Below are 19,661 nucleotides of genomic sequence, written 5' to 3' on the forward strand. Positions count from 1 at the left end.
GTGGGCGTGCACAGCGTGCGTGTCATGTGTGTGCTTATGTGTGCTTGTGTGTGAGAAGTTCAGTGCTCTGTGGCACTCAGTGTTCATTGTTCAAGGCTCTGATGGCCTGGGGGAAGAAGCTGAGCCGAAGCCTCTCTGTCCTAGTAGCTGGGGTTCGCAGGCGTCTGCCTGACCTCAGCAGCTGGAACAGGCTGTTATTGGGGTGGTGGGGGTCTTTCATTATTCTGCAGGCTCTGGATTTGCACCTCTTGTTGTATAGAACCTGCAGGGGAGGTAGTGCAATACCCGTGGTACGCTCGGCTGAGCGCACCACTCTCTGTAGGGCCTTCTTGTCCTGTGCCGTGCTGTTTCCATACCAGGCAGTGATGTTTCCAGTCAAGATGCTCTCTACAGCTCCGGAGTAGAAGGACTGGAGTATCTTCCCCGATACTCTGAACTTCCTTAACTGTCTCAGGTGGTAGAGGCGCTGCTTCGCCTTTTTTACGACTGTGTCTATGTGTGTTGACCATGTCAGATCCTCTGAGATGTGGACCCCCAGGTACTTAAAGCTGCTCACCCTGTCCACGGTAGCCTCGTTTATCATCAGTGGTGTGTGTGTCTCCTGCTGTCCTCTCCTATAATCCACGATCAGCTCCTTGGTTTTACCAATGTTCAGGAGCAGGCTGTTGTCCTGGCACCAGCGTTCCAGTACCTCAACCTCCTCCCGGTAGGCCTTCTCGTCGTTGTCCGAGATCAGCCCCACCACCACCGTGTCGTCTGCAAACTTCACTATGGAGTTGGAGCTGAACTTGTACACACAATCGTGTGTGTAGAGTGAATACAGCAGGGGGCTCAGAACACAGCCCTGGGGGGACCCGATGCTCAGGGTGATGGTGTTGGAGGTCTGACCCCCCACCCTGACCGCCTGGGGTCTTTCACTCAGAAAGTCCAGTACCCAGGCGCTCAGGGCGGAGCTCAGACCCAGCTCGATCAGCTTGTCCACCAGTCTTATGGGGACTATGGTGTTGAACGCTGAGCTGTAGTCAATGAACAACAGTCTCACATAGCCCCCCTTCTGACGGTCAAGGTGAGAGAGGGTGCTGTGCAGTACCTGGGAGACCGCGTCATCAGTGGACCTGTTTGTCCTGTATGCAAATTGCATAGGGTCCATATCACTGGGGAGGGAGGCACAAATGTGGTCCTTGACCAGCCTCTCGAAACATTTCATGACCACAGAGGTGAGTGCCACCGGTCTGTAGTCATTGAGACATGTTGGGGAGGGTTTCTTCGGTACAGGGATGATGGTAGACATCTTGAAGCAGGTAGGGACCACTGACTCCGCCAGGGATTGATTAAATATGGCGGTGAACACCGGGGCTGGCTGGTTGGCACAGGACTTAAGTATGCGTCCTGTTATATCAACTGGGCCAGCAGCCTTCCTGGTGTTCACCTGCATAAATGCTCTTCTCACAATGTGTTCCGACAACGAGAGAGCGTCCCCGCCCCACCGCGGTTGCCCCCCCCCCCTCCACAACAGCCGGCGCGCCAGTGACGTCACTAGCCGGTGAGCTAGCATCGCCACTGTTTGCACCAAACCGTGCGTAGAAGGAGTTGAGTTTGTCCGCGAGAGAGGCGTCGTCGCTCCCCATTGAGGGGGCGCTGACTTTGTAGTCAGTTATTGTCCTCAGTCCCTGCCATAAGCCTCTTGTGTCGTTTTGTGCCATTTGTGTCTCCAGTTTATCAGCATATGTCCGTTTTGCAAGTTTTACAGCCTTGCACAGAGTATAGACTGAAGCCTTGTACTCCTCCATGTTTCCTGACTCTCTGCCCAGGTTGTAAGCAGTGGTGCGAGAGTTCAGAGCTGCTCTGATAGTACTGTCCACCCATGGTTTCTGGTTTGGGAAAACCCGCACCGTTTTTCATGGGAACAATACTATCAGCAAGTGTTGTTATGAAGCTCACAACGGTGTCCGCGTATTCGCTGACGTCACTGGCGCTTCCTCGAAACATATTCCAATCCGTGTCTGCGAGCACGTCCTGGAGCGTGGCCTCTGATTCGTCAGTCCATTTTTTTTGTTTCACGTGACACGACGCTGTCACGTGATCTTTGTTTGTAGGCAGGGAACAACAAGATGGAGTCGTGATCGCTCGAGCTTGTAGACCCCGTCAATGGCGGAGCCGCTACCGCCTTGTAGCCGACTCTGAACGGGGTGTAACAGTGGTCGAGTGTGTTCCTCCCTCTTGTAAACACAGACGTAAGGTGTCCACCGCGCTCAGAACGTCAAATTCTATCAACAATTTTTTTTAAACTCCGGCCAAAATGCGTGGTGACGTGTTGACCAATTTCGGAGGGGGATCCCATCATCCCAATGATATATCAATAAAAACTTACTGTCAGTTCATGTCCAAGGGATATGTTCACACGCACAGCAAGTTTCACCAGTTCCTGGCATTTTTAACCAGTGGAGAAAGGTAAGAGAGATTTCCCTATCGTTTTTCTTATATGAATTATTCAACCTACGTTAATAAAACATACCTGGTGATCAACTACAGTTTGCTGTGAACATTATGATAAGTGTAGTGTTCTGATACAACGATTATTGGTGAAGCGATGTCGAGATTCATTTGGGGTGTGACGCCAGCGCGACCTGTGGTTTGCTGATGAGAATGGCGGGGCGGGAGCTTGATGCTGGATTAGCGTATCGCTTCGTTGGGAGGCGGAGATAGTCATTGGATTCGGCAAATCACGCAACGTTTAGATTTCAGTGAACCCCACATGATAATGTTGCCGTCTCTCTCTCTCAGTAGTGCCAAATTTCTCAGTTCTTCACTTGATATAATTAATACAAATGTCCAATATAACGGAATTCGTTAGCTCATAAAATGTGATTATAACAGACTGCTGTTTAATGTTGGGCCGACTGCCCACAGACGGAAATTCGCCTATTTGATTTCAAGTCAGCAGCAGCACGTGAGTCTATCAACGGGACTTATTTTATTTGGAATATAATGTATATGCAATAGTAGCCTAGTTTTAAGTTAAAATATTATAAATCGACATGCCTTGAGGATGTCATTATTTATATAGCCTGCCTATCAATTGTTTTTAAGCTCAATAAACTCTGACCGGAATTTCTCCCATTTGTCCGGGAGATTGAAATCTTCCAGGACACGGAGACCGGCACCAATATTTTCTAACGGAAACCCTGCTCTGGGCCCTGAGTACTGCAGCACTCTGCTGGGCCTGGGATACTATGTATTTTCTGGGGAAGACTGTACCAGCGCCTTCAAAGGCAACTTAGGGAAAGGTGAATCCCTTGAAGAAGTTGCAGAAGAACCCTAGGTTCCAGAAGGCTTTCAGTCAGCTTGGTGCATTATGGCTGGTGACAGATGAGCTCCAACAGGAGATGGAGTCCTTCACTTGCATTATGTATGGCCATGGTCAGATGAAGTCAGTTGATGCTGTGCGGGCCAAGATGCTGTAGAAAATGGTGGGTCTTGATAAAGTCCATGCAAAATCCAAAGTAGACCTTGAACGCCTGCCTCCTCCCAATGTCTGTCTCATCCCACATGTACAGCGAGTCAACTTCAGAGTTGCCTGCTACAAAAGAGCAGACCAGCCAATATTTGAGATATGATCAAGATATGGGCTGGGAGAAGATGATGGATGAGGGGGTGTTAGAGCCTGTCTGGACGATTGGACACATCCTCCCTCCTTCTCTTGTTGAGGTACTGGCCCAGAAAGCGGAGTCAGAAGAGCAAGAAGCTCTTAATAAGGAGGCAGATTATACAAAACATAAAGTGGATGAGGAGGATGGAGAGTACAAGTGTGATGAGGATGGAGATTGGAGAGATAGACTTTGACGATCTCTTTGATGATGATGATGATGATGATGATGATGATGATGATGATGATGATTAGTAGTTTAGATTTTAATGTTGTGCCAACAGAGAAGATGTACTGTAATAGTACTTTGTTTGAACCTTAACAAAACATATTTCACTGGATTTCAAATTGTATAGGAAAATGTGTTCATTTGTCTATGTAGGACGAATTAGTCTTTTCACATTAGTCTTCCACTTTTGGCCTTGTTTACACAAAATCTACAATATTTAGGGCATAAAAGCATGATACAATCTTTATTAACATTGTATTTCCAATATTAACCTCAAATTGATCTCATCTGATAGACTACATTTGAGTAAAGTGGGAAAATAGAGATGTAGAGATGCATAGGCACGCGGGGGCATTTGCATAGGCACAGGGGGCAGCAGTAAAATTAAAAAAATATATATTATATATATATATATATACATTTTCTTTTTCTTTTTTTTTTAAATATTATAGTGAAATATTTTGCACTGTTGTCGCATTTATCTTGTTGAAATCCTCCCACAGGTTCTTTTTACTACCACATATTTAATTGAGACCCTTTATTTGTTTATTATTTCAATTTAGCTGGAAATACATTGCTACATCATTCAGTAACATTTGCAGAGCCTTATAACAAAAACATTATTACGGTCACCGTTGTGACCAGTGGGATTAATCAACAAATTTTATTATTTATTTTTCTATTTCATTGAACATTGCACATGTTAAAAGCCATTTTTTTTACTCAAAATGTGAGTATTACCAAGTCAACTTGTGTTCTTAAAACAATGACAATAAACATAGTTTTATTAGGTTGAAATAATGTGGTTGTGTACTTATTTTTCTGTTAACTTATTATGGATTGAAAACTGAAAACCTTAATGCACAGTAACTGAACTCAATATTTTTAAGTTCTGGTAACTTATTATTATAATTTTTTTTACAGTGTAGTCTTGCGATCAATCAAAACGTATTTACACAATATACCTCACATTCACCCTCCATTCACATCCTGGTGTTCTCCTGGTGTTCTCCATTAGGCCTGTAGGTGGAGCTATGACAGCACACGTACAGTACACACACCGATGGTGTGTGATGTGTCCAAAAATGAATGGGCAAATGTGTTATGGTTTGTAACCGACCCCAATCGCACAACACAAGACAGGTATGATGGTTTGCCAAGAAACAGATATTTATTTAGAACAGGGAAAAAGGGCTCTGTCCCTTTAAGGGAGAAAACACAAAACACTGGAATAACACAAGAGGGGAAGGTAAGGTGCCTTTAAGAGGCGGGCAGGAAAAGGGAACACTATGGGAAGGTAAGGGAACGCCTAAGGGAAGGTTAAGGGAACGCCTAGGGAACAGAGGAACTAGAGACTAGGAGAACTAGGGATAAGGAACTAGGTGGAACTAGAAGGGGAGAACTTGGGACCAGGAACTAGGTGGAACTAGAAGGGGAGAACTAGGGGCAGAGGGGACTGAGGCCCGCGGAGGCGGGCTGGGGAACAGGGAGGAACTGGGGACAGAGAACCGCGGAGGCGGGCTGGGGACAGGGAGGAACTGGGGACTGGTGGGAAAACATCTGGGCCGCTCTGCAGAACAGAGGAGAGGGTTAATATTCAAAGGGAAAAAACAGGGCAGATGCAGAACAGTCCAAATAACAAAGTAACAAAGTAAATACTATCTTCGTGTGAACAAACACACAGTGGGAGATGAAATGTCCAAAATAATATCCACGAGAGAACAAAACAGAGTGGGAGATGAAATGTCCAAACTAATAACTAAGTGAGAACTAAAGGAGGCAATACGCTGGGGGAGTGACATCACAATCAAAACTCACCCAGGCGTATGCGTAATGGTACAGGAAACAGCAGCGGGAACGGGGGCAAGAGGCATTACGCTGGATGAGTGACATCACAATCAAAACTCACCCAGGCGTATGCGTAATGGTACAGGGAACAGCAGCGGGAACGGGGGCAAGAGGCATTACGCTGGATGAGTGACATCACAATCAAAACTCACCCAGGCGTATGCGTAATGGTACAGGGAACAGCAGCGGGGCGAGGGCATCGCCACCGGGTGGCTGGCTGTCCGAGCCGAGGGACAGAGTGCGCGCCACACCTTGGTGTGCGCGTCGGAACAGTGGCGGTGGCGAGGGTTTCGTCCACCGGGTAGCCGCTGTCGGAGCCGAGGAACAGAGTGCGCGCCACACCTTGGTGTGCGCGTCGGAACAGTGGCGGTGGCGAGGGTGTCGTCCACCGGGTAGCCGCTGTCGGAGCCGAGGAACAGAGTGCGCGCCACACCTTGGTGTGCGCGTCGGAACCGAGAGACGCCTCGGGGTGCGTCTGCGAGGAGGAGTGTGCCAAGCACGAAGGTCTGGAAGATGCGCGTCGGCGCGCTGAGGTCTGGAGAGCGTGCCAAGCTCGAAGGTCTGGAAGATGCGCGTCTGTGCGCTGGTACGGAGGAGCGTGCCAAGCTCGAAGGTCTGGAAGATGCGCGTCAGTGCGCTGGTACGGAGGAGCGTGCCAAGCTCGAAGGTCTGGAAGATGCGCGTCTGTGCGCTGGTACGGAGGAGCGTGCCAAGCTCGAAGGTCTGGAAGATGCGCGTCTGTGCGCTGGTACGGAGGAGCGTGCCAAGCTCGAAGGTCTGAAGTGGAACACTGGAATACCTCCCGTAGAGGATTAGAGAGCGCAGTACAGTGTCTCCCTCCAGGCAAACGGCGGCAGGTGGCGAAGGCTTGAGCGCATCTGGCGCGCTGGTCTAGATGTGCGTCAGGACGAACAGCTGCGCTGGGGTCTGCAGTGGAGCGCTGGGGTGCCTCCCGTGGAAGTTACAGGGAGCGCAGAACAGTCTCCTCCACAGGCTACGGCGACAGCAGACGAAGGCTGGAGCAAACATCTCAAGGCTGGAGAGATCCATCTTACAGCATTGGTAGACCAGAGGATCTCCCGAAAGAGTCTAGATGTTAGAGAATATGACTCAGCATGAATACAACACGACCCCACGCCGAAACGAGGGGAAGAGCCCTGGTATTTAAAGCCCACAGGGGAACTAATTAGCCTGCCACCACAGGTGCGAGAGGTAATTGATAATAGTCCAGGTGTGGCCACTGAGAGTAAACGAGAGTAAAGAACGAGAGGGTGGGGGCTAGAGAGAGTGAGTAGGGAATTCCTAACAGTAGGCTTAAAGAAGACAGAGAAAAGGTAGTGAGCAGCGGGCAAAACCTCACAGTATCCCCCCCTCCAACGGGAGCCACCCGGCGACCCAAAACAAATACAGACAGAGTGGCAGGGGGCAAAACAAGAGGTACTGGCCAAGCCAGCAGGGGAAGCCACCACAAGAGTGGGGCTAGCAAAATAAACAGGGTCGCCGAGGGGTAACTAGGGTAGCAGAGGGGCAACTGGGGGAACTGGTCTAGAGGAACTGGGTCTAGAGAACTAGTCTAGCGAACTGGGCAAGAGAACTGGTCTAGAGAACTGGTTTAGAGAACTGGTCTAGAGAACTGGTCTAGAGAACTGGTCTAGAGAACTGGTCTAGAGGAACTGAGGGGCAAGCAGGGTAGCAAAGGGGTAACCATGGTAGCACCGGGAAAGGGCTAGCAGAGGGAAGGTTAGCTGCCAGGGCACTGATAGCTACAGGGCCTATGCTAGCTGTACTGCTACATCAACATAGAGGCTGCGCAAGCTGCCGGAGCCAGGCTAGCAGAGGGAAAGGGTAGCTGCCAAGGCACTGATAGCTACAGGGCCTATGCCAGCTGTATTGCTACATTAACATAGAGGCTGCGCTAGCTGCCGGAGCTAGGCTGGCAGACAGGGCTGGACCAGCATGAGAAAACAGGCTAGCTGGAAGGACAGTCCTAGCTGTGGGAATACTGACCTTGCTAGCTGGAAAGGCAGTCCTAGCAGTGGGAGATAAACTGACCTTGCCAGCTGAAAAGGGCAGTCCTAGCAGTGGGAGATGCTACACAAAAAAGTGGAGGCCATGCAGAGGGACCGGGTTAGCTGCTTGGGCCTGGCTAGCTACAGGGCCTATGCTAGCTGCAAGGCTGCATTAACATAGAGGCTGTGCTAACAGCCGGGGCCAAGCTAGCAGACTGGGACCATGCAGAGGGAACTGGGTTAGCCGCCAGGGCATGGCTAGCTACAGGGGGGTCAAACAGGGCAAAAACGGGAAGCAAACAGGGGAGCTAACCGGGGAGACTAACAAGCTAAACAGGGGAGTAACAGGCTAACAAGGGAGCTAAACAGGACTAACAAGGAAGCTAAACTGGGCTAACAGGGAAGCTAACAGGGCTAACAGGGGAGCTAGAGGGGAGACTAACAAGCTAACAGGGGAGCTAACAGGGCTAACAGGGGAGCTAGAGGGAACAAGGAGAAAAAAAAAGGCAAACTCAACATACACCGTCTGTGCTGGCTGGGGTCGTCGATTGGGTGGGGTCGTACTGTTATGGTTTGTAACCGACCCCAATCGCACAACACAAGACAGGTATGATGGTTTGCCAAGAAACAGATATTTATTTAGAACAGGGAAAAAGGGCTCTGTCCCTTTAAGGGAGAAAACACAAAACACTGGAATAACACAAGAGGGGAAGGTAAGGTGCCTTTAAGAGGCGGGCAGGAAAAGGGAACACTATGGGAAGGTAAGGGAACGCCTAAGGGAAGGTTAAGGGAACGCCTAGGGAACAGAGGAACTAGAGACTAGGAGAACTAGGGATAAGGAACTAGGTGGAACTAGAAGGGGAGAACTTGGGACCAGGAACTAGGTGGAACTAGAAGGGGAGAACTAGGGGCAGAGGGGACTGAGGCCCGCGGAGGCGGGCTGGGGAACAGGGAGGAACTGGGGACAGAGAACCGCGGAGGCGGGCTGGGGACAGGGAGGAACTGGGGACTGGTGGGAAAACATCTGGGCCGCTCTGCAGAACAGAGGAGAGGGTTAATATTCAAAGGGAAAAAACAGGGCAGATGCAGAACAGTCCAAATAACAAAGTAACAAAGTAAATACTATCTTCGTGTGAACAAACACACAGTGGGAGATGAAATGTCCAAAATAATATCCACGAGAGAACAAAACAGAGTGGGAGATGAAATGTCCAAACTAATAACTAAGTGAGAACTAAAGGAGGCAATACGCTGGGGGAGTGACATCACAATCAAAACTCACCCAGGCGTATGCGTAATGGTACAGGAAACAGCAGCGGGAACGGGGGCAAGAGGCATTACGCTGGATGAGTGACATCACAATCAAAACTCACCCAGGCGTATGCGTAATGGTACAGGGAACAGCAGCGGGAACGGGGGCAAGAGGCATTACGCTGGATGAGTGACATCACAATCAAAACTCACCCAGGCGTATGCGTAATGGTACAGGGAACAGCAGCGGGGCGAGGGCATCGCCACCGGGTGGCTGGCTGTCCGAGCCGAGGGACAGAGTGCGCGCCACACCTTGGTGTGCGCGTCGGAACAGTGGCGGTGGCGAGGGTTTCGTCCACCGGGTAGCCGCTGTCGGAGCCGAGGAACAGAGTGCGCGCCACACCTTGGTGTGCGCGTCGGAACAGTGGCGGTGGCGAGGGTGTCGTCCACCGGGTAGCCGCTGTCGGAGCCGAGGAACAGAGTGCGCGCCACACCTTGGTGTGCGCGTCGGAACCGAGAGACGCCTCGGGGTGCGTCTGCGAGGAGGAGTGTGCCAAGCACGAAGGTCTGGAAGATGCGCGTCGGCGCGCTGAGGTCTGGAGAGCGTGCCAAGCTCGAAGGTCTGGAAGATGCGCGTCTGTGCGCTGGTACGGAGGAGCGTGCCAAGCTCGAAGATCTGGAAGATGCGCGTCAGTGCGCTGGTACGGAGGAGCGTGCCAAGCTCGAAGGTCTGGAAGATGCGCGTCTGTGCGCTGGTACGGAGGAGCGTGCCAAGCTCGAAGGTCTGGAAGATGCGCGTCTGTGCGCTGGTACGGAGGAGCGTGCCAAGCTCGAAGGTCTGAAGTGGAACACTGGAATACCTCCCGTAGAGGATTAGAGAGCGCAGTACAGTGTCTCCCTCCAGGCAAACGGCGGCAGGTGGCGAAGGCTTGAGCGCATCTGGCGCGCTGGTCTAGATGTGCGTCAGGACGAACAGCTGCGCTGGGGTCTGCAGTGGAGCGCTGGGGTGCCTCCCGTGGAAGTTACAGGGAGCGCAGAACAGTCTCCTCCACAGGCTACGGCGACAGCAGACGAAGGCTGGAGCAAACATCTCAAGGCTGGAGAGATCCATCTTACAGCATTGGTAGACCAGAGGATCTCCCGAAAGAGTCTAGATGTTAGAGAATATGACTCAGCATGAATACAACACGACCCCACGCCGAAACGAGGGGAAGAGCCCTGGTATTTAAAGCCCACAGGGGAACTAATTAGCCTGCCACCACAGGTGCGAGAGGTAATTGATAATAGTCCAGGTGTGGCCACTGAGAGTAAACGAGAGTAAAGAACGAGAGGGTGGGGGCTAGAGAGAGTGAGTAGGGAATTCCTAACAGTAGGCTTAAAGAAGACAGAGAAAAGGTAGTGAGCAGCGGGCAAAACCTCACAAAATGTGAGTGAAATGGTCGCACTGTATGCAGCTGTTTGTCTGCATTGCATCCCCCCCCCCCAACTCAGATTTAGGGTTGATACAACCATCATAATAATATTGTTAATAATAACAATAACAATAATGATGTAATAATGTAAAAATTATCATTAAAAATACCTGATTATGAGAAGAAAAAAATTACGATGCATGGAATATTGTTGAGGCACACTAATTACAACTATATTTCAAACAGGCACTCCATGTCAAAAAGGTTGCTGACCCCTGTTCTAGACTATTGCTATTATAGAGAATTTGAATTGTGTTTTAGCCACAGTGTCAACACACGCCTCAGCTTCTGCTTTCCTGGATTCAAAACACAAACATGGTGTCTCACAGTCACATCAGCTTAAAAGCTTAAACTAGCCTTCTTTCAAAGCACTAAGCAAGCACAGTAGCAGCTTCTACCTGTTCTTGTTCTACACATGTTAAATTAATTGATTTGTATACAATCAAAGAGGCCTGCGCACGTCTGTTGAAATGTTGCCAACAACAACTAAACTGCATGGGGAAGGGATTTGGCTCATTTATTATACTGTAATTATTGGGTGCTGTAGACTTTGTAGAGGGCGCAACAATGGTGTGCAAATGAGTCACTCACACTATTTGCAGCATTTTAATAACACCCCTTTCCTCTATTACTTTAGACTTATGAATGAATGAATGAATGAATGAATGAATGAATGAATGAATGAATGAATGAATGAATGAATGAATGAATGAATGAATGAATGAATGAATGAACGAATGAAAACTTTATTTAACAGATTGCAGAATGGGTACAATACAGTACGGCTCAATACATACAATTGTTAAGGGGATGCAGACCATAGAAAGACGTTTGTCTTGTTTACATCGGGTCCCCCATTTTCAATTCATAGTGACATTTATGACATACACAACATCGACAGTACTAGTGACCTACAAACAAGAAGCCATTCACCACCACAAACTTACTGTCGGTGATCTTCTGCAAGCCCAGCACGTCCTCTGGAGTAATGATGGTGTTGGCGAGCAGCTCCCCCTCCTTGGTCACAGGGACACCTGCATCAGTCGAGTTGCAGCCTTTCTTCACCTTCATTGCCGCCGTGGTTTGGATGATAGGGTTCGCCTGACTGCCTCCGACGACAACGGTACTGGTGGTGGCGGTGCTGTTCTCGCTGCTCCCTCCGGTGGTGTCTCCGCCACTAGTGCCGCAAGTGCCTTGGTTATTACCGGCGGACTTCTTCTTAGCGCTCGATGGGTCCTGGCTGTTGCCTCTGCTGGTACAAGAATAGCTCATTCTCCGTTCCTCCTCCTCCCCCTCCTCCTCCTCCTCCTCCTAACACCGGACTGTCTCTACAAGATACAAAGCTGTCACCTCCCTCTCACACGAAGGGACCACAGTTACTGTCTATTACCCCCCGGTGCTTCATTCAAACACTCTCTTCTTTATGCGCCCGTGGTTAGACGAGTTTCTCGGGGCACTCGCCCGACAGAACGCACGGGAGAAGGTGTTATTTTTTTAAATGCTTAGTCTTGAATGAATGTGCATTCGGCTCTCTAGTATGTGCGTGTATGGCTGAAAATATATTAAAATACGGCTTTCAGTTGAGGGGGGAGCAGCAGATGGCCCTGCTGTCAGGGAGAGGGGGGAGGACAATGTCCTCCTAATCAAACGGCTGTTTGCTCTGTGCCTCCACGCGCAGACATCAAGATGACGTAATTTAATATGATCGAATTCGGCGGCTATCGCCCCTCTTTTCCAGTCGTGGTATGGTCCACACATGTGATGTCATTTTTATTAAAGTGGTCATTTTCAAATAAAATGTTGTAGCATAATATGTAGGCAATTAATTTCGTAGTGATGAAACAGCTCGCTGCTATAATATTGTTTATCTGAAGCTCACTATGCCATACACTGATGGAAGAACATAATAATAACAGAGGCCATAGTTTGGCTTTGTATTTATTTACAACATTGGTTGACTCTATAGAGAAGGCCCATATCACAAAAGAAAGACATTTGACACTGCAACCAATAGGCCTCGGCATACCAAGTGAATCATTTAATTAACTGCAAGAGTAGGCTAAAGGCTACTCAGGTCATCTCTACAGGTTGGAATGCCCACAATACAAAGTGTTATGTAGACAAGACCAGAGCCTTATACTATTATAATAAGGCTTATTATAATTTTTTTATATTAATATTTTTTTGCATTTTTTATAATTATAAATAAGGCTTACCCTTATATTTTTTAGAAGGCTCTGGGCCCCGTTCCATGTACCGGGATAACCGAGTTAGCCGGATAACTTTATCAGGCTAACTGTGTTAGCCTGACTTTCCGATTTCATGTACCTGGATTTCCCAAATCACCATGACAACATATCCAAAAGTTTGAGCCTGCTCGAAAGCAGAGTTCAAGTTCAAGTTAGCCTGAACTATCGCCACGCCCCCGCAAAGAAGTGACAGCCCGTTTCCTGAAACTATTCCCACAGTCTACGATCTGCATTATACCATTCTGAATTACGTTTTTGTGCTCCATTCTTCCAGAGGGGGCTTTTGAAATGTAAAATAGACCCAAAATGCTGATATTAAATTCACTTTGTCCTAAATAATGCACGTTATATATACCGTGGCGACGGTGGCGCTCGCTCGTGCGATGTACACATGATGTGGTTATTTTAATTGTAACTGGGATTAAGATGTCTGATGAGATGCGCTGTTTGACGGATTTGAGAAATTGAATGAGCCGTTGACGTCACATTAATGAATGAGGATGAAGAGATAAACTTCATTCAAAACAACGGATATTCTAAACACGGGTCTCTCGTTCATTAATGTATAAACAATGAATTTATCCCATCTGGCCCAGTGGCCCAGCGGTAGTGCTCATCCCTGCCAGTTCAGCGACCGGGGTTCAAATCCCCGTGTTTCCAATATGATTTTTTTGAATATAATATTAATGATTATACGCCAAAGTAGCCTGGTTTTAAGTTAAAATATTATAAATCTACATGCATTGAGGATGTCATTCTTTATATAGCTCTCAACGTGCACCAAATTGAATTATTCCTATATTGCAAAAAGAAGGAAAAGACTAGGGCCTTGAACCCCGGTCGTCCGTGTGAAAGTCAAAAGAAGAACCCGTTACACCACAGAGAAGATAAGTAAAAGATTGACTATACATCAATCAATGGGTAAGAGAGCCGTATCGTAATTCTGTATAACAGTTAACTAATAATTTTCGCTAGCAAGATCTCATTTGATTATTCAATCCAGCAGGCAAGTTTAAAGAAATATAATCTGATTGATTGAGGTAATGAGGGACTTAGAATTAGCCTATAGATAACGCATTTAACTTGTCGGCGAGGCGATTGAGCCTATTGCAATCTGTCAATAAAGTCTTAAATCAATTAATCAATCAATGCCGTTGAGAATCAGGGTCTCTGCCATCGATACGTGCTGGCTTTCCACCTAAAACGGGAGCGCGCATCTAGCCTGACTTGAGCCTGACTCTCAAGTCTGGCTTGAGTTAACGAGACTGAATCCTCCTTTGTGAAACAGGAAAATCCCGGCTTTGAACATCGGGTTAACTGAAGCTGGATAATGGACATGTTGATCGACTTAGTTGAACCACGTACATGGAACGGGGCCCTGGGCAGGACAGAAGACTCCAGTCTTTTCTCCAGGACTGCTTGAAAGAACACACATGCATAGACAATGAATGGGCCTCTGACTTTAGGAGGCCATAAACTATGTGTGAGCTCTTTCGCCCATGTTAGGTTTTAATTCAGGTTCAGAGTGACTATCAATGCTAAATATAAACCTCATTTGAATTAGGGTTAGGTCACTATCCTAACCCCAACATGACTGGCCTATATGGAGCAGCCACAGATTTTATATTACCTTTTGGAGGGTTCAGAGAGGGTTCTCTCTCTGATTTACAGCTTTAGGAGAGAGTGTTGTTTGTTCACAAATATTGACTGAACTGTCCTGGGGCACAGGAAGGACATTATGTGACATTATTAACTCTATATTCCCTGTTTCTCTTCCTGTTCAACGCCATCTGGTGTGTTCTTGATAGACTGACTGACTTGTACATGACAAAATTATATAATGGGGGTTTATATATTTACATTTTACATTTATATATATATGTAACGGTTGTCACATCGTCACCTTAAACTTCGATGCCCCAAGGGAGTTTCAAACCTGGGTCTCCCACGCCGCGGGAAACAACACAGACCGCTATACCAAGTCACTACTTTGTAACGTGTCTATCTGTCTTTTGAGGATGAGAGTGAGTTTAACCCATAGCACCGCTACTCACCCCAGCCCTTCGTGACTGCGCTTCACGATACCATCCGTTACACTCACCCTCCTTAAACTCACTCCACTCCACCCAAGGCATCCGGGTCAGTCGGCACCATCGTCACTTTAAACTTCGATGCCCCGAGGGAGTTTCGAACCCGGGTCTCCCACGCCGCGGGCAACAACACACAATAATAACAACAATAACGTGTCTATGTGTCTTTTGAGGATGAGAGTGAGATTAACCCATAGCACCGCTACTCACCCCAGCCCTTCGTGACTGCGCTTCACGATACCATCCGCTACATATATATATAATTTTTCAGATGAAATGGCATGACCTCTGTTGTTTCTTTAAAATGTATTTTGTAACGGATGGTACCGCGAAGCGCAGTCACAATGGACTTCAAATGTTGTGAGTGACTGGGGTGAGTAGCGTGCTATGGGTTAAACTCACTCTCACCCTTAAAAGACACTTTACAAAGCACTGAGTTCACTTCTTGGTATAGCAGTCTGTGCTGTTGCCCGCGGTGTGGGAGACCATGGGTTTGAAACTCCCTCTGGGCATCGAAGTTTAAGGTGACAATGTCACAACCGTTACATTGGTGCCGTCACCCGGATGCCTTGGGTGGAGTGCAGAGTGAGTAACGGATGGTACCGCAAAGCGCAGTCACAATGGACTTCAGATGTTGTGAAGTGACTGCGGCAAGTAGCGGTACTGTCTATGGGTTAAACTCACTCTCACCCTTAAAAGACATGTTACAAAGCAGTGAGTTCACTTCTTGGTATAGCGGTCTGTGCTGTTGCCCACGGTGTGGGAGACCATGGGTTCGAAACTCCCTTGGGGCATCGAAGTTTAAGGTGACGATGTCACAACCGTTACATAATAAGTATGTGTGCCTTGTGGCTTACATGAGCATGTCTAGGGGTGTACAGATGGTCAATTTAAAAGATGACCACACCTTATATCACCATTAGCCAGCAGCCATTTTGTATATAAAATATATTATATTATTAATTATTATATTATATATTATTAAAATATAATATTGTTTGTCAAGGACTGTGTTTGGTCCGACTCCCTGATTTACCCAAACCAAAGAGCAGTGGTTTTCCTTCACAAACTGAACCCACATGTAGCACACTCTACCCCCTTTTCTATCAGCCCATACTATCTGTTCAATTGTATCCTAGATACTTATCTGTGGAGATTTTAATCAATTGTATCTCTATTTTCCTCACCTGTCCCTCTATGACTCATACTAGGGATGATCTGACTCAAACATGAGTCAAGCCAGTGCATCATTTGCTGATGATCCTTTCTTTTGCATCAAACCTACTGAAAATGTAGTGAAAATGTAAGTGTCACTATAGTATTAATATACCTATTACTATTAGCACTATTATACCAGTCAGACGTGAAACACCAAGTAACCCTCTCTGGGCTCTTCACAGACAAACAGGGCAAGATATGTTGTCTTGCTGTTGTGTGTGCCTTGCACAATCAACTAAAACAGTCTACACTATTTACCAACTTGTCTGAACAATGAGCCTGTCAGCTTAGTTGTCAGCACAGAATCTCTATTATCTCTTACTTGACACATGAACAGTCTCTCAAAGTTCTTGTTCCTTTATTTTATAGACATGAAATTGTTTGTAGTTCACTGATTCTTGAGAGTCGGGACAAAACACTTTTTAATATATTTTGAGAATGCACACTATATTGATTAGAGTTGTATATTCATGTAGAGAAAGGTCTGAGCTATTTAACCATGTAAAGGTGCAGGCTCTACATAGAAAAACATTTTCAACAAATTCACATGTTTCCCTTTGAAACTTGATTTGTGTTAACTCCGTCAGACACACAAAAAGTATATAATTCTAATTATTCCAGTCCAACAAGAATCTAAAGTTCTGAAGTATGTTGTAATAGTGTTTAGTTACTCTGGTATGCAATCAAATATAATATATAAACCTCAGGTGTAATTTCATATTCTGACAACCCAGATTTAGAAATATCTGCATTTTCAAACTTTGTTTTTAGATGAAGATCTGATGCTCCTTTATTACTTAAACAACATAAACTGAAGAAGGAATTTGTATTTTCCCCAAAATTAACAAAAACAAACATCTGACGGTGTTGACAAAGATCTGACGGTGTTGACGAGAAACTGACAGAGTTGACAAAATTGTATATGCATCTCTGATAAATGAACACATGCATTTTTTAAACAGATGGAAGTGACAATGATAAGAACTAATAACTCCTTGTCTTATACTGAACATTTTGTTAACCTAATTGTAATAACAACAAACTTTATATACACCGTTTCCAACTATTACAAAATGCACTGTTTCCAACAATGGAGACCAGGACCCCTTCTTCTCGTCCCTGTTTTTATCTACCTCTTCTACACCACTTCCTGATCTCCACTTTCTCACTCTCTTCGTTTCCTTCTGCATTTCCGATTAGTTTCACTATGATGTCTTGAACTGGGCAGAAACAGAACCTTTTCTCTTGGACCATGGGGATGCAGAAATTCCACTTTCACATCTTGTTGATCAGTATCCACATTGATGGTCTTGGCTAGCCACCAGTGGTCATCATATTAGGGCGGGCCATACTTTTGTGCAAACATGAATTTTAAAGAAATCTTAACATGAGGGGTGTCTAAAATATGTGTTTCTTGTGGGGAATTCAAATATAGGATAATTTTTCGGATATGATAACTCTCATTTTGGATTTCAAAATGGCAGATTTGACCACTTTTCACCCCTTTGTAGGGCCGGACGCGTGTAGCCTTTTTACAACGCATCCGCGTTTCCGGGTTCCCGTTTTGCGCTCTGATTGGCCAGGTCATGTGACATGAGCGCCAATCGTGGGACGGCAAGTTTCTACACTGGTTAAGCTTAGGCACTCTTCGAAGTTGGTTAAGGTTAGAGTTTGTCTTAGAGCGTGACGGCAAGTTATTTCGCCGGTTAAGCTTAGGCACTCTTTCGAAGTTGGTTAAGGTTAGAGTTTGTCTTAGAGCATGGCGATAGAACGCCAGGTAGTTTGCAGGCTGTTCGATGCGGAAATGGGCAAACACGCTATTGGGCGCACATGTCACATGACCTGGCCAATCAGAGCGCCGGAAACGCGGATGTGTTGTAAAAAAGCTACACGCGGGCCGGACTGGGGGAATTATTCAGGCCAGGAAATTTAGTGTGAAATATAGCCCAAGTCAGGCCACTTTTTAAGCAGGGGGTCTGGGGGTCCCCCACCAGGAAGATTTTTGTTACAAAGACTTAATTCCCTGCATGCTGGTGCAGGACCTTTAAAATGTTTACCCTTTAAATGCCATTGTTTGTGATGGCATCACAAATTATTGTTAAAAAAAACACACAAACATTTAAATATTTTCAATATACCAAATGCAAAGTGGATTTTTCTGTGGGGGATTATTACAGGCTAATAATTGTTATAATCATCATGTGTCAATGTGCAACAACACTTTTTTTTGTTTTTGTAATGTCAGACTTAACAACTCTTATCAGAAAAGTGAAAGTATTTCATTTCTAATCTGACATTACAAGAACAATGAAAAATAAAAATGGTTATGATCAGGACTGAAGTTGAATAAAAGATTTATGGGGGGGGGAAAGTGACAGGGGATGATGATGATGCATGGTAACGTTAGCTATGTTAGCTAGCTAGCATATTTATTTTTATCACTGACTAACCTGGTGGTCCTGTGGTGCAAAAAAACATTTGGTAAATGTTGCCACATTTAGCAGCATCTCCTGCAAGGGTCTTTATTTTTATTTCTCTCTCCCTCTCTGCTCCATGCTTCCTCTTTTTTTCACTGTTGAAGTGTTGAAACATTTAATTTCCAGTAATTTCCATCTGACTGTTCTGTGAAATACAAGCAGTCAGCAGCAGTATGTATTTTTCTCTCCCTCCCTCTCTGCTCCACCTTCCTCTTTTTTCACTGTCCATTTTCAAGCGCATTATGCTTGACATTTTTTGTCTTTCGCTGTCTCTCCCTGTCATTTTGCAGAAGTGCCATCTGCCATTCCATTCGCCATCTCCACTGTCAATCAGTTGTATGGCCTGGTCGCCTGTTACTGTTCCGCAACTGTAAGTTACTTCCTGGGTAGGCCTGATTGGCCCCGACAGGCACGTGACAGGCGCTGCCACGCCCCGCGGCAGCCTCAGGACGCGCAACGAGGCTGCTGAGAGCTGTCGCGCGGAAATAGGCTGTCTATTGCCTCGCGCTGCAACGCGGAAATAGGCTGTCTATTGCCATTCTCTAAGACTAACTCTAACCTTAACCAGCTCCTTAACAGCGCCTAAACTTAACCCTTTAACCTTAAGCAACTCCGAAACTATGCCTAACCTTAACCTTAACCTTAACCATGCCTAACCTTAACCATAAGGCATAACCAACTCCGAAAGAATATTGCCATTCTCTAAGACAAACTCTAACCTTAACCAGCTCCTTAACAGCGCCTAAACTTAACCCTTTAACCTTAAGCAACTCCGAAACTATGCCTAACCTTAACCTTAACCTTAACCATGCCTAACCTTAATCATAAGGCATAACCAACTCCGAAAGAATATTGCCATTCTCTAAGACAAACTCTAACCTTAACCAGCTCCTTAACAGCGCCTAAACTTAACCTTTCTAACCATAACCAACTCCGAAACAATGCCTAACCTTAACCAACTCCGAAACAATGCTTAAAGTTAACATGCCTAAACTTAACGGCGAACGAATGCACGCTAAAAAATAAATAAAAAAAAAAATTGAAGGGAATCGAACTTGCCAGCAACGGACGGTAGGATCCACACCAATGCAGCGCTGCCAATTGAGCTATTTCTGGATAGTGAAAAAGGGCGTATTACTGCTACATAATCTACATAATGCTGCCGCGGAGCG

General features: G+C 46.4%; 1 protein-coding gene across 3 annotated transcripts in view; it reads right to left on the reverse strand.

Annotated features, from left to right (window-relative positions):
• LOC311233877 (protein unc-119 homolog A-like) overlaps positions 1 to 11,727 on the reverse strand; it is a gene marked incomplete at both ends in the record, with an annotated part of 82,445 nt that extends 70,718 nt beyond the window's left edge. For 2 of the 3 annotated variants that reach the window (XM_084320944.1, XM_084320943.1), the window contains one exon: positions 11,403 to 11,526. In XM_084320944.1, coding sequence (XP_084177070.1) covers positions 11,403 to 11,526 — 124 coding nt within the window. Of the gene's footprint in view, positions 1 to 11,402 lie in introns of all 3 variants that reach the window. The other variant, XM_084320942.1, reaches the window with a different exon arrangement.
• Positions 11,728 to 19,661: the final 7,934 nt, after the last annotated feature.

This window comes from Notolepis coatsorum, assembly GCF_963971535.1.
Source record: "Notolepis coatsorum genome assembly, chromosome: 8".
Taxonomy (NCBI): domain Eukaryota; kingdom Metazoa; phylum Chordata; class Actinopteri; order Aulopiformes; family Paralepididae; genus Notolepis; species Notolepis coatsorum.